We start from the raw sequence: 14,248 nt of genomic DNA, 5'->3' as shown, positions 1-14,248 counted from the left end.
ATAAGTCTCATGTCATCATCTAGCAGTTATTTAAACTAAACAATGTTATTTAGAACAGTGTTATCGTTCGTGTTCAACCACTCTACACGTGGTTGAAAATAGAAATACTGGGTTGCTCAATAACATCATAGCCATGGTTGATGCTTTTTGTGTGCAATACCATGCTTCTAAAAAAATAATCGGTGTCTGTTTTGTATATCTAGCCATTTTCAAGGAACATTCTGCATAAAATAGTATAGTCTGTTTCACTATTGATACTATCACTAGGTCAGGCGCGGATCGAAAATTAATATTATAATTGTTGCAACAGCAGATAAAACCTACATTTTCTATTGTCATATTTATTTCTTGAATTCATTTTATCCACCAATTAATGAAAATAAAGTTTAAAATTAATAAACGTCTAGATTTTTATATTTAAGTACCTAGATTCTAGGAAATAGCCTATAAACGTTAACACGAGGCACGATTTTTACTGCGAAACTGAAAGGGTCAAATAAAACTACGTGGTCTAAATTTAAATGACAATAACATTCGGGTATATTGATTTTATGCAAGTTTATCCTTGTTTGGCACGCCATTTTGAAAAAAAAGCTGTTGAATTGGCAGGTTGTAGGTAGGATCAATTTGAAAACTTTTATTTTGCTTTTCTTATGTGAACATTATATACTTTTGACACGGATGGAAATGCTCCCCAGTAGAGATATTGCCCCTCTGATTCTGTGAAAGGAAAAACAACATTTATATGATCAGATAATGGCAACCGCTGTAGTTAATAAAGACTGTGACTTAAATTGTCCTATTTGCTTGGAGAAGTTCAACCTTCCCAAGAAGTTGCCTTGTTTACACACATTTTGTGAGCTTTGTATCCAAAGTTATGTTCAAGCGTCAGAAACCACAGAAGATACTAAATTCTTCCGCTGTCCCCTGTGTCGTTTCAAGATAGAGTGGTCAATCCTGTCAGCTAGTGAATGGACTCGGTCTAAGCTACAAACCGATCACATGATTTTGTCTCTTCTTGAACGTGAAACAAATGACTCAACACCCAAACAAGTATATTGTGAACCGTGCAAGATTGCCAACGAAAAGAATGTAGCAGTTTATCACTGCAGAGATTGTAAAGAGTGCTTTTGCGAACAATGCTTTAACTATTTGCATAAACGTAAGATAGACAACAATTTGCACACTGTGACAGGTATAACACCAGATACAGATCTGAAACCTCTGGAAATGGATGAACCATGTCCTCTTCATTCTGGAAAAATTCTGGAAGTTTTTTGTTTTGATCATAAAAAGCTGTGTTGTAGTATCTGCTTTGCGACTGACCACAGGAAATGCGATACCGTGACTTCTCTGGATGAAATAGCAAATGAGAAAAAAGAGACCTTTGATATAGATGATTTTTTAAACCAATTGTCTGAAGCTGAACAATGTACTCAGTCAGCGAAAGACAAAGCAAAGGAAAATCTCGGTCGGATCAACAGCGACAAAGAATCTATGTTGCAGTCCATTACAGACATCATATCCGGTACAAAGTCCCATTTGGATACTCTACACGAAGAACTGAAACTGTCAATAGAAAAGAGGTTTTCAGACACTGAAAATTGTCAACAGTTTGATATAGAATGCTTAATTGCCTTTCAGAAAACATTGATCCATGACAAAAGCATTACTGAAGCAATTAAAGATCACGGCAGTATAAGACAGAAATTTGTCACCTTTGAAAAAACTAAAGATACTCTTGAAAAACACTTTGAAAGGCTCTGTCTGGCATTTAACTTTTCTGATGCAAAAAAACTTGTCTTAGAAATCGAGGATAAATTAAAAGATGTGCAAATGCTTTCAAAGTTAGCTTCCTTGGAGTTAGAACAATTGGATGAAAACGTCATGACAGATATCAAGAACACATTATGTCCGTTAGGCTTTATTGGTGACCATGTTACATTCCAGGGATCTTTTCCAGTGAGTGACGACTCTTTTCCGCAAGTCAGAGACCCCTTCTTTTTTGCAAAAACATTATCAAAGTGGAGAATAAAATTTTATAAAAAAGAGGGTAAATTGAGTATATATTTGGAATGCCTTTCCCTCAATTGTACCAACAGTTCCTACGAAGTATCAGCAGAATTCTGCCTTGTGAATCAGACTGACAGGAAAAACGACACAATTAGAAGATTAAGCGGCACCCGCCAGTTCTGTTATGATAGTCGATGCTGGGGTTTCTCTTCATTTATAAACTGGCAAATGCTGGAAAAAGAATACATCTCCAATAATAAGATGAAAATAGTTGTCAAAGTATGGTGAACAAAAACTTTTAAAAAATCTTACATGTACACAACATATAATCCGTTGCTTCGTGAAGTCAAATTCAAGACATCCAACCAACCAAAATGTTGCTCATTGCGATGAAAGACATTGATAATTTTTGTTATGAAGAGATATAATATTCTACTGCAAATACATGTATATTCATTAGTTAGTCGTCTGACTATTTTGTATTTATATTACATTATTAATGCTGAATAAATATATATATTCTTTGTTGTCATTTTGTTTAATAGCAGAAACATCAAAGGAATTGCATGATTTGTATAATTGTAGAACAATCACTTCCTTTAAAAGGTTTGCCTTTTGAAATGTTTTCTTTTTTTATTGAATTGATCCATTCGTTCTAGGTAATAAAAAGCTTTACAGAGGAAAGATGAACAGTTACTAGACAAATTGTGAACAGAAAAGCTTCCTGTTTTTTGTTTATAGATCCCCGACATAAATCCTAACAGTACTTCGTTTCACTATTCTTAACATGATACCTACCCTTTGATCTTTAAATCTGATTGCTAAATAAATACAATAAAATTAAGCTTAGGTACAATGCCTTCCATGTAAATGTATTAATCAAGTTCATTAATACATTCAACTGAGGCGGGACTGTATTTAAAAAAAAAAAAACCCACATACAAATCATTTGATATTTTTATTTTGTTTTTCATTAAATCTTTACGAAGCATTTACTCCAAATGTCCACTGTATGGACACAGATGACAACAGCATGAACAGGTAATAATGAAACAAGCACTGACAGAGTCACACAGAGTTACGGTCCCGGACCAGATCGGACACAGTATCACGACAACCCCCGACATCCCCGGATAACAGATCTATATGTTGATCACTCTACTCAGCTTCTGGACTCGGTTTAGTAAGATGTCTCCTTGCTTGATTGTGGCCTGCAAAATAAATGTAAATTAGCTATGAATGAAGAAGAAATTGCCTACATACATGAACAAGTATTACTGTACACGAGAAATTACCAGTATTACTGGTATATAAAATTTTTAATCAATCTGCATTTCAAAGTTGTCAATCAAACATGTTGATTTCCAAATGCTCTTAACAAATCTTTGATGTTTTAAAATAAGAAGTCTCTAATAAGAATTTTTACAGAATATAATGTAGAATGCAATAATATGTAAAATTGTGACATGATCCCTACCTGATATTGCCAATTTTTGTTGTCTGGTCTATTGGTTTCTACGATGCCTTTCACTTTGTCTATCTTACAATGAAGTCTCCCTGCTGCTATAAATCTGGCCAGCTCCCTAAAACACAGGTTTTTATCACAATTTTATAACAACTCACTCGATGGGAAAATCATGGATATTTAACCAGGCTTGTTCTGAATTAAGGTATGCAAACATAGAAAGAGAGAAGTTACACAAAATGTCTGCACATTTTCTTGTGAAAAGAATATAATAACATACATGTACATGAACAACTATAAAATCATAGCCAATTAATTACATTTTTTGGCATGAAATTTTCTATTAATTCCTTTTAAAATATCAAATTTTCACTTCTTTTTCAGTTAAATTTCTTTGAATATTGATGAAACAAATCATGAGTACAGTACATAGCAAATTTCAAAATAATATATCATAAACATTATTGAAAAAAAATTCAGTAAAATTTTGCATAAGTGTATTACCCCGAGTAACCTCATATTAAGGAATAGGAAATGATTTCATTACAATAAAATTACACTCACTGGTCAATGAACTCATTGGTGACCCCAAATGAGTTAGCCATGTAGTCCAGTGTGAGACTCCTGTAGGACTCGAGTAGCTGAGTGTAGGCGATGATCCTCATCTCACGGGTGAAGTAACGGTAGTGGGGGGACAGGAAACGGTCAAACTTCAGCATGTCCTCCACCTGGGCTGTAAACCAAAAAGAAAATGTTGAATAAGTGTGATCAATTAGTGTTTACAACATGACCTCCACATGTGCTGTAAACCACAGAATAAATGGAAATTATTATACACCAATATTAGTCTTTACATGATGTTTTATTGTCAGAATACCAATAAAACTGTGTCAATGGATGTAACTCTTTTATAATTCACAACTTTAACTAAGGTCTAATGGCCATAACTCTACTAAATCTGATTCTGTTCTTTATTTCTATTTTCCGACTGCTAAATACTAGCAACTGAACAAACAAGATACAGATTATACACTTGGTGTTTCCCGAGTCTCTTACCTAAGTATCTGAAGAAATCGGAGTAATGGCAGTCATAGAGAGCGAACAGGAAGGATCGGATTTTGGGTAGACTGTGAAGCACTTCTAGAATTTCTGAGCCTTTCACAACCTGCCAAAAATAAACAGACCATTCAAATGACAATTTAATTTATAAGGATATAATGTGTACATGTGTACTACTTGCCATTTAATGTTAAAACATTTCAGAAATGATAAAGCTTAAAATCCTATCAATAACATTTCAGTTTAAAAATAAACTTAACTCATAACAGAACCAGAAATTCACATTAAATTGTATAATATAAGTACGGGTACCTCCTAAAGAAAATGAATCAAACAACTAAATTAAAAATAAAAAATCCTTTTATAAAATGGAAGATTTTTTTTAATAAATAAGAAACTTCATAACATGACCACACAGAAGATGTGGAAACATTACCTTTTCCCTGAGTTCTGGTCTTTCTAAAGCAATCATGCTGCATATCACTGTGTAAGTAACAAACGTCTGATAGTCCATCAGTTCATACGAGGTGAAGGTCGCCACAGTGTCCAGAAACAAGGTCGCGGCCTGCTTAAAGTCTCGGATGGACATACAGTAGACACCACGGTAGACCTTTAGGCGGTTCCTGCGATCCCAGTCTCCACCCTCATCAATCAGACTGAAATTTAAAAAAAACCTCTTAAAACATTCCATTCAAAATAGTTATGTACATTATAAGTACCCTTACTACCCTACAGGCTTGGGGCGAATTACATTGTAAAGTAATGCATTACATTACCATTACTTCATGAATTTGGGCATTAAATTACCATTACCATTACTTGATTTTCTTGAAGTAATGCATTACATTACCATTACATGAGTAAAGTAATGCATTACCATTACCATTACTTTTTTTTTTTTAAAGTAAAGCTAATAAAGAGTTTTTGCAAATGTTTCAAATATACAACACTCTTTAACATATCTACAGCTTCATGCTCAGTATCAGGTTCAAATTCAATGAATAACCATGAGTCATTCTTTATTTGCTCAATATATAATCATATTGTGGCAATATGAACAACATATAACATAAGTAAAATGATATTTATAGACATTTGGCATGATACAATATCAGATATGAAATAGAGACACAGGATAACATGCGTAACAAAAACAATTAATGAAATAATATTGCGGTTTTTAAAAGCTAAATATAGATATATTCCCAGATTGCACAAATCTTTATAATTTTGGACACTTAATTTTATTAATTTATAAACAGATGATTTTTCCCAGTTATATTTCTTAATATGTTTTAATCGTATTTCTTTTTACGGAGTACACTTAAAGACAAAAGATTGCTGTTGCACTTTATGATTGAAGTTTCAAAGGGTTCATCTTTTAACTGCATCCTGTTAGTTTGAAAATCTTCCCAGCTATACTAAATAAATTTTCAACAGGAGCAGTCGAAGCTTGGACTGAAAAGTACTGTTTGACGATCTTTATCTTACTAATAGGATATATTAAGTGCAATAATAGAAAAAATACATGAATCTTGTATTTTCTATCAGTCCAAACTAATGTACAGTGTAATTAATATACAAGAGAGAGAGAGACAGAGAAAGAGAAAATAAGTAAGATTATTTTCAAATGGGTTATAATATTGGAAGTGATATTGATTTTCATCATGGATGGACAGTGCATTCATCATGCTTTCAAAGGTGCATGTCTGTCTCCTATTCTATTGTGACATTCATGTAGCGAAGGGAAGGGGATAGGGGTGTTTAGCACTTCTTATAACAATAGATTGTTTTGATACTTAGATTATCCTTGGGGCATAGTGTGTTGTTGACACATTTCTTATTGAAGTGCAAACTAATTGGAGTAAATTGTTTAAATGATTAAAAACTCTTATCTTATCTTTAATAACAACACTCTTAAAAATATTATGAAATTGTGCTGTTATCTTTTGTAATATAAGTAATATAAACAATTCAAAAATGAATTTTAAAAAACTGTTTTTAATAAAACATGTACAATCAAAACATTTTTTTCTTAATTAGAATTATTTCTTTCTTCTTTGAAAATAAATTTAATCAAATTCAATTTCAACTATTCATTTATTCATCACATTTTTTAAAGTGAACATGCATAAATATGCATAGTAATGCAAAGTAATGCCATGTAATGCCAGCATTACACTAGGTTTTGGAAAGTAATGCATTACATTAGCATTACTTGTAATGCTAATTTTGAGGCATTACACATTACTAGCATTACTTTGAAAACATGTAATGCATTGCAATGCATTACCATTACATTTAGCATTACCCCAAGCCTGCTACCCTAATTATTTTTTTTCTAAGAAATATACCATTAGACATTGTAATGTTTCAAATCAAATTCATTTACAGTAACATGTTTTCTGATGATTTTAGTAAAATACATACATAATTTTTATCATTACTTTACTTTGCATCTCAAATACATTCATGATCCAATGATTATCAATATAGTTACTTATATTTTCAACATTCATTCTAGTACAAGCTTAATCATTGTAAAATCTTCATACACTGTTCTTGTGTCAAATAGACTAGTAAGAAATCAGTATAAATTGTGCTCCATTATCTTGTGATATATAAATAAATGTACTGGTTCATCATATTTTTCCTATTTTCCCTTGTTATACTAGTCCAGACAAACATCAACTGTCAAAATAGTTTATCTATCTTTTCACTTTTACATTTTAGATATTGTGTCAGTTCTAATCTTAAAGAAGAGAGCACTGAGTGAGTGTACCTTTGTGCCTTCTCCAGGTTCCTGGTGATGAGGTCATGGTCCATGTAATACAGCCCCATCCTGATCAGGTGAAACACCAGGTCCAATCTGTACCCCAGGGTCACCGTCTTCTCCTGGGTCTTCCGAAACTGGGTCAGTGAGGCCTCCTGTACAAAGAATCACAGTGATCATTTCTTTACTCTTTCACTCATTCCACAAGTCAATAAATACAGTATTGCACTACTGTCAGTATCATTTTGTCTTTTTCTTTGTGTCTTAAAAATTGTTCACAAAATTTCTGTAATAAATCATTTATATTAAAGTTGTGTGAATAGGTGCATTTTTTTAATTTCCTGTACAACTAGTGATGTCAAATTTGCCTGGAGAAATGACAAATGAAATGAGAAAATTTTAGTCAATGATCACTGTGACTAAGTGATTATCGAGTACTACGCGGTAAATACTCTTTGACATCCCTATTTTCAACAATGTAAGACATATGATTAAAACCAACATCAAAAAGAAATCAAAGAGGAATGAACTTTATATTTAAGAATTGCAAAAGATATCCAAAAGTTTCCGAAACTCTGTACCTAGGAATTTCAAATGATATCAGTGATATGAGAGTGCTATATAAATTCCAATCGCTGTCTTAAGTACTTTTCAAGCCTCCTTTTAAAGACATAATGGTAATAAGGAAGAAAAACTGGAGTACTATGGAGAAAACATATGTATTATACTGTCTATTTCATGATATCTATCAGCTAAATTGTATTAATATTTATTTACCTTGTCTCCAATCTTGCACAGATATTCTGCCTTTTTTAGCATGAACTCCCTAACTTCGGTCTCTCCTAGATTTTTTTCTGCATCTTCTATGGAGACATCAAGCTTCTTCAATTCTGCCTCATTAGCTGCTTTCATTTTCTTTAGTAGATTTTCATCACATTTCCATTTTAAATCTTTACAAAGTTCTTCATAAAATGGAGCCATACCTTTAAAAAAAGAATTAACTATAATGAATATGGTTTAACACAGACATTATGAAAGTTATCTAGTGAAACTTTCAATAATTTAAAATTTATGGATATCTAATTTTAAATCATTAATTTATTAAAATTCACCCAAATATGCTGCATAAATGTCATGGGACAGACTAGTCCATTTTCCTGGCTTTTTTAAGCAATTTTGTTATTTTACATACTAGGAAAATGTCGAACTGGCACCATTACGAATCCTTGAAATTTGTCACCTCCAACTAAAGGTGGCATTTTAATTTGCAAGTCTGATCAAATGTCAAACACACAACTATTTAAAAAAGCAACGATAAACAGACTGTTGAACACATCTTAATGAACTGACAAAATTTGTTTTGAATTCATGCAATTTTGAAAGGTTTACAACAAATGTGCACCAGTATGATTATCAAAATATGGAGTAGAATTTTATTTTTAGCAATATATTGGTAAGTTTTAAGATATATTTTATTAAAACTGAGCTGAAAATGTCCAATGCCGCTTTCCATTTTTCGTAATAGCGCCAGTTTGGACGTTTTCCTGGCAAGTAAAATATCTGAATCGTTAATAAAGCCACGAAAACGTCAGATTTTTAGGACTATATATACATGTACCGTATTTATCCGACGATTAGTCGGTATTTTTTTCTCTGAAGCAGAGCACCCGACTTATCGTCTTGTTCGACTTGTCGTAGGCTCGAGGTCAGAAAATTGTTAAAAATAGCATTAAAAATCTTGGTTTTAATCATCTTGAGTTGGCTGTGTGATTGAAAATTACGTTGTTGAATTCACTGTTCATCTTTAATAATTATCATTTTCACTCATGAATCTGTTAACACCAAAATACATAATAATAACAGTTATTAAAAAATGGTACATTGTCTTTAATCAATTGAAAGTTTTACCGTTCTGTTTTTATAAACACATCGTCAATGTATAAACACATCGTCTATGTATCACTAGTAGGAAGATAACATTGCGCAGTAAAATTGAAACCAAATTTAAATGGAAGAAAATATTGCAGTAGGTCAAGGGGTGTTTTTTAAATTTAATTATTTTATTAGTAAAGAGTTGTTAGTGGAAAGTATAAATCAGAAATATTTTATGGTCAAATTCAATCTTAAAATACGTAATCGGCAATTATCAATACTACTGTTTATACAATAGGCTGACACCGGTTGTGTTAATAATCTTGCCCTAAGGTTGAGATTTTTACGGAAATTTCACTCCATGTGTATATAAAGAGTACCGTTTTAAGAGTAATTATAGTTCATTGATTAATTGTTGTCCAATTCTTTGATTATTTAGGAAATGTATGTATGTCGTATATCGTCATTATCAAGTCGTACAAATGATCGATCTATTTCTAACAGTGTATAATGTAAAACAAAAGCATGTAACTGCATTACTGGATACAAAGTAAACAAGTTTCATCAAATCATAGTAATTGCTAAGCTTTCTGCACTTGAGATCCCCCTTTGAAGTCCGACACGAGACAGGTGCATGCCTATGACACCGGAAATTGTTAAACAAACATTGACCACGCGCCGAGTCAACAGGTGGCTGGTTACGTAATGGCGAATACACTGGCGATAGTCAGAGTGGATAATTATTTTAATGCATGGGAATAAAATATTTCTGACAAAGTAAGTCTGGTTTTGCATAACACGCGATATTGGGAATTGTTTAAAATGCAAGCGACTTTGTATATGTTGCCGGTATTTGAAAATATGATGCATAAGTATAAAGTGTAATTGTTTGAATGTTAATCATTAATAATAATTGGTAGCAATATCGGGGACATCGTGGCATCATACACTGATAATGTTACTGCAGTTTTATACGCCATTTTGAAGTGATAAGATCGACGTATGGTCTGAAACGACGTATCGTAGGATTTTGTTAAAATTTTGGCTAAAAATGAGCAATTCGACGAGTCGTCGGGAAAATACGGTATATAGCTCTGCTGCTTCAAAAATGATCAATCACGAACAATCTGTGTTGCAAAATCTCGTCTATCAGTATAAACGACATCACAACGTTTAAAATTCTTAATTCAAAATCAAAATGTACACTGAAATATTTGAAGAAAGATCTAACGAATACGCAATAATGTAATTGCTGAACAATGACACATGAGTTTTGAACGGGGTACTACTCACTTGTTTCATTGTTCTACTTACAGTTTGCCTCCACAGCGGCCAAAAGCTTCTTTTTAATTTCAACGTCATTTTTGTATTTGTCAGTTTCTAAAAGAAATTTCCATTGAGCGTGTTCAAAGTTAGGGTTTTTCTCAAGTCCTTCTTCTTCTAAATTTTCTATCGGCATTTTGTTTTGTTACCGGATGTGCTCAATTGTGTGAATTATAGAGATTTCGATCCCGATCAAAATAGCCCAACGCTTCTCGAGCTTTTCCGACAGAGCTCGAAAAAAACTGCAGACTAGTCGGAAATGCCCGAGAAGGTGTGATTAGAGAAAAATCACACAGTTTGTATTTTTCTACCTCATACATGTAGTTTGGTACCCCAGAGAGACACGGGATCACGAAAGAACAATTCAAATTAAGATTTTCAAAATATATTTCAATGCTAAATTAAAAAGAAAACTCCCCATGAACGAGGAATTCCCAGTAAGCGCGAGTCATCAGCTCAATAAATTTTCTGTCGTTTGTCCGCAATTTATTGTTAGCTTAAATATATATTTCATGTTTTTTAAAATTGTCTTAAATATTTAAAACATGGATCGATTTAGTATAGCTGTACTGTGAAATTGTAATCACCACGGTATCCTTACCGAAGCTTTTATAAAGGTATCTTATTTGTCTAGCTTAAAGTTAAGAAATAATGGAAAACGTATTGAAAAAAGTAAAATTAAGACAGGTGGACTGGATGCCCCGGGTCAAACCCAACGACTTCAAAGATCTTGGTTTAACCCCTGAGCATAGGTCATTGCACGAAATCCACCATCTTCTCGTGTTTATATATCCACTGACAAAGCCGAATTCCAATATAACGATTTATAATGTTTACATTTATCAAACTGTGGATTTTATAATTTTGAAGGTTAATATGTTTCGTTTAACACGGTTTGATTGGACTGCACGGAGTACACGCATATTTCGACTTTTGTCATATGGCAATTAAATCTTGTTGTGGCTGATCCTTCTCGGCAGCTTCATGTTGGCAATTGAGTCGTATTTTTACTTACTTCAGTATACGGATACACGAAGGAAGAAATAATTAAGGATACAATGTTTATGTATTAAAATATAAATCATATAAAATATCTATGGGTGTTACATGTCCCATCCATATATAATATATATATATATATATATATATATATATATATATATATATATATATATATATATATATATATATATATATATATATATATATATATATATATATATATATATATATATATATATATATATATATATATATATATATATATGGGTTAATGATCACAGAAATAATTATACAATGAGAATTATGTATTGTTTTTGCAATATCCGCTATACCTTCACATCAACATCAAAGGAACAGTTCATCACCAATCAAACATTACACTACCCATTTTTCGGACACAAATTTTAATTAAAAGTAATTAATTTTTACGTTAAATTTCCCCCCTTTTTCCTTCAGAGTTTTTGAGCCATGCTTAGGAATGAACATCAATAAACACCAGAGTAGCACCCTTTTCATGATCTATAGTATAAGAGAAAGAAGCCTACACATGATATGGATTCTCTCAATGATACTTAAGAGAGCTGTTCGGAGATTATTGAAATTTTTACTCTTACTCCCTTGGGAAAAAAAGATATACCATTGAAATTTTATCAAGAAAGTAAACCAGGATACCATTAATTAAAGTGAGAATTTCCCAGTCAGACGTCTTTAGTTCATACTTGTAATAACATCAATAGTGAAACAGACTGTACTATTTTATGCAGAATGTTCCTTGAAAATGGCTCGATACACGAAGTTTTTATGCAAAACATTCACCCATTAATTTAAAAAAAATTGGTATTGCACACCACAAGCATCAAACATGGCTATGATTTTATTAAGCAACCCAATGTTAATATTTTCAACCACTTTACACGTGGTTGAACACGAATGATAACTCTGTTCTGAATATCATCGTTTAATTTGAATAACCGCTAGATGGTGAAATAAAACATACATTTTAAAAGATTTTCATGTTTTTACATAAATCAACGTAGGATATATGAAAAACGATCAGTTCTTACGTATTTTGAAATTATTAACCGAACACATTTAATTTACTTCTGCTCGAAATTTCACAGGAACTGAACAAATCTCGGTGAAGTCTCGTGAACTTTCATTCGAGCACCTCTGGATTTATTATATATTTAGTAAAGAAAAGATTCCGAACACATTTGCGGGGTGCTTGCATGGGCCCCGGAAATGTTGACGAAAGCTGCATCCCGATATTCAGTTATTTTTAATTATGTATTTTATGTTGTTTATTAAATCATTTTTATAGTATTAAATGGTGTAAACTTCCAAATATTGAGTGGCACATTCCGTTTCAAAAGCTTCGATACAAAGTTTAGACCATTCCATTCAAACGCAAACTTTTACCACTTCAATGCGCTTCATTGTATTTCAATCCAGATCCATTCAGTGTTATGGGGGTCTAAGTCAACGCGTCTAACTGCCTTCAATAGATCAGATACACATATTACTTCTCCTCCTCCAAAAGAATTTCTGTCCTTACGAAAAATTGTATTTAATCCCACAATTGTTATGTCTATATCTAGAACGTCTAGAGGTAGTTGCACACGATGAAGCGTCGTCTACGTAAATTGACTCCGAGCAACCCCAACTCATCGCAACGTCATTTTAATGCATTTCCTTGCTCCTATGTTTTAAATGCCTTACAACCAAAAGGGAAAATATGAATTATTTTTCATTTATCACCCTTTGTTCTCATTTTAAGCTATCAACATTTACATAATCTCTCCATACTTGATTTTCTGTAAAAATAGAAAATTGAGTTAGTTCTACCCAAAAGTAAACTTTCTGTGAAAAGTCTCTTACAGTCATTCTGTACATATTTTTAGAACTGGTTACATCAGTTTTTGTGTAAATAGTAGTACTTAGATATTTAGTCCAATTGTTTTAACTCCAGTTTTATGCCGTTGTGGTCTGATTTGGCGGTTTGTTAAATTTTGACGTCACGGCGGCGCAGCGAATAAACATCAAATTGGCAGGAATCTCGATAGAAGACCTTTATAGGCCAACAAATTGCTTAAACAAAAATAATACAATCATATTATCGGTTTGGTTTTTTTTACTTATTCATTTGTCAAACTGGAGTTAAAACAATTGGACTAAATATCTAAGTTTCACCAGTGTACGAGTGTAAATATGGAGATAGTTACTAGTACCAATGCATTGAAATCAGGATCCGGTTGTATCAATATTTAATGGTTTATTAAAGCATTATTAAACTCTATATAATTAATGAGTCATTAATTTCCATTGTATCAAAATTTAAATGAACGAATTTGTTCATTAAAACTCCATTAAATTCCCATATTTTAATGATGCCAATGGGGCTTCATTAACACTTAATAACGCTATATATATATATATATATATATATATATATATATATATATATATATATATATATATATATATATATATATATATATATATATATATATATATATATTTTTTTTTTTTATAAGATTTATTAACAAAGACAAAGACAGCAGAAAAGGATACAAAGGATACAAGTACACATATCTCACAATGTAATAGCTTGTCTCTTAAAGAAAAAGAACATAATGTAGGACTATATATTATGCATATAAGTCTTTACAAATGTACCTGTATACTACTTGAGAAAGGAAGTTTGTGAGAATAAGATGAAAGAAAAGTGTTTGTGTGCGAGT

At 32.0% G+C, this 14,248-nt stretch overlaps 2 protein-coding genes across 2 annotated transcripts; one reads left to right on the top strand and one right to left on the bottom strand.

Annotated features, from left to right (window-relative positions):
• Positions 1–602: 602 nt before the first annotated feature.
• Positions 603–2,440, top strand: LOC128159165 (probable E3 ubiquitin-protein ligase MID2). The gene has a single exon (XM_052822224.1). The coding sequence runs from the start codon at positions 757–759 to the stop codon at positions 2,299–2,301; it is 1,545 nt and encodes a 514-aa protein (XP_052678184.1). The 5' UTR covers positions 603–756; the 3' UTR covers positions 2,302–2,440.
• A 518-nt stretch (positions 2,441–2,958) lies between these two features.
• Positions 2,959–10,670, bottom strand: LOC128159167 (26S proteasome non-ATPase regulatory subunit 6-like). Its single transcript, XM_052822226.1, has 8 exons — positions 10,497–10,670; positions 8,088–8,293; positions 7,320–7,465; positions 4,974–5,193; positions 4,535–4,643; positions 4,043–4,211; positions 3,491–3,596; positions 2,959–3,224 (listed from the first exon to the last, which is right to left on the bottom strand). The coding sequence occupies exons 1-8, from the start codon at positions 10,639–10,641 to the stop codon at positions 3,156–3,158; spliced, it is 1,170 nt and encodes a 389-aa protein (XP_052678186.1). The 5' UTR covers positions 10,642–10,670; the 3' UTR covers positions 2,959–3,155.
• Positions 10,671–14,248: the final 3,578 nt, after the last annotated feature.

This window comes from Crassostrea angulata, chromosome 8 (assembly GCF_025612915.1).
Source record: "Crassostrea angulata isolate pt1a10 chromosome 8, ASM2561291v2, whole genome shotgun sequence".
Classification (NCBI taxonomy): Eukaryota; Metazoa; Mollusca; class Bivalvia; order Ostreida; family Ostreidae; genus Magallana; species Magallana angulata.
The sequence above is the reverse complement of the archived record's forward strand: the minus strand, read 5'-3'. Positions and strand labels throughout refer to the sequence as shown.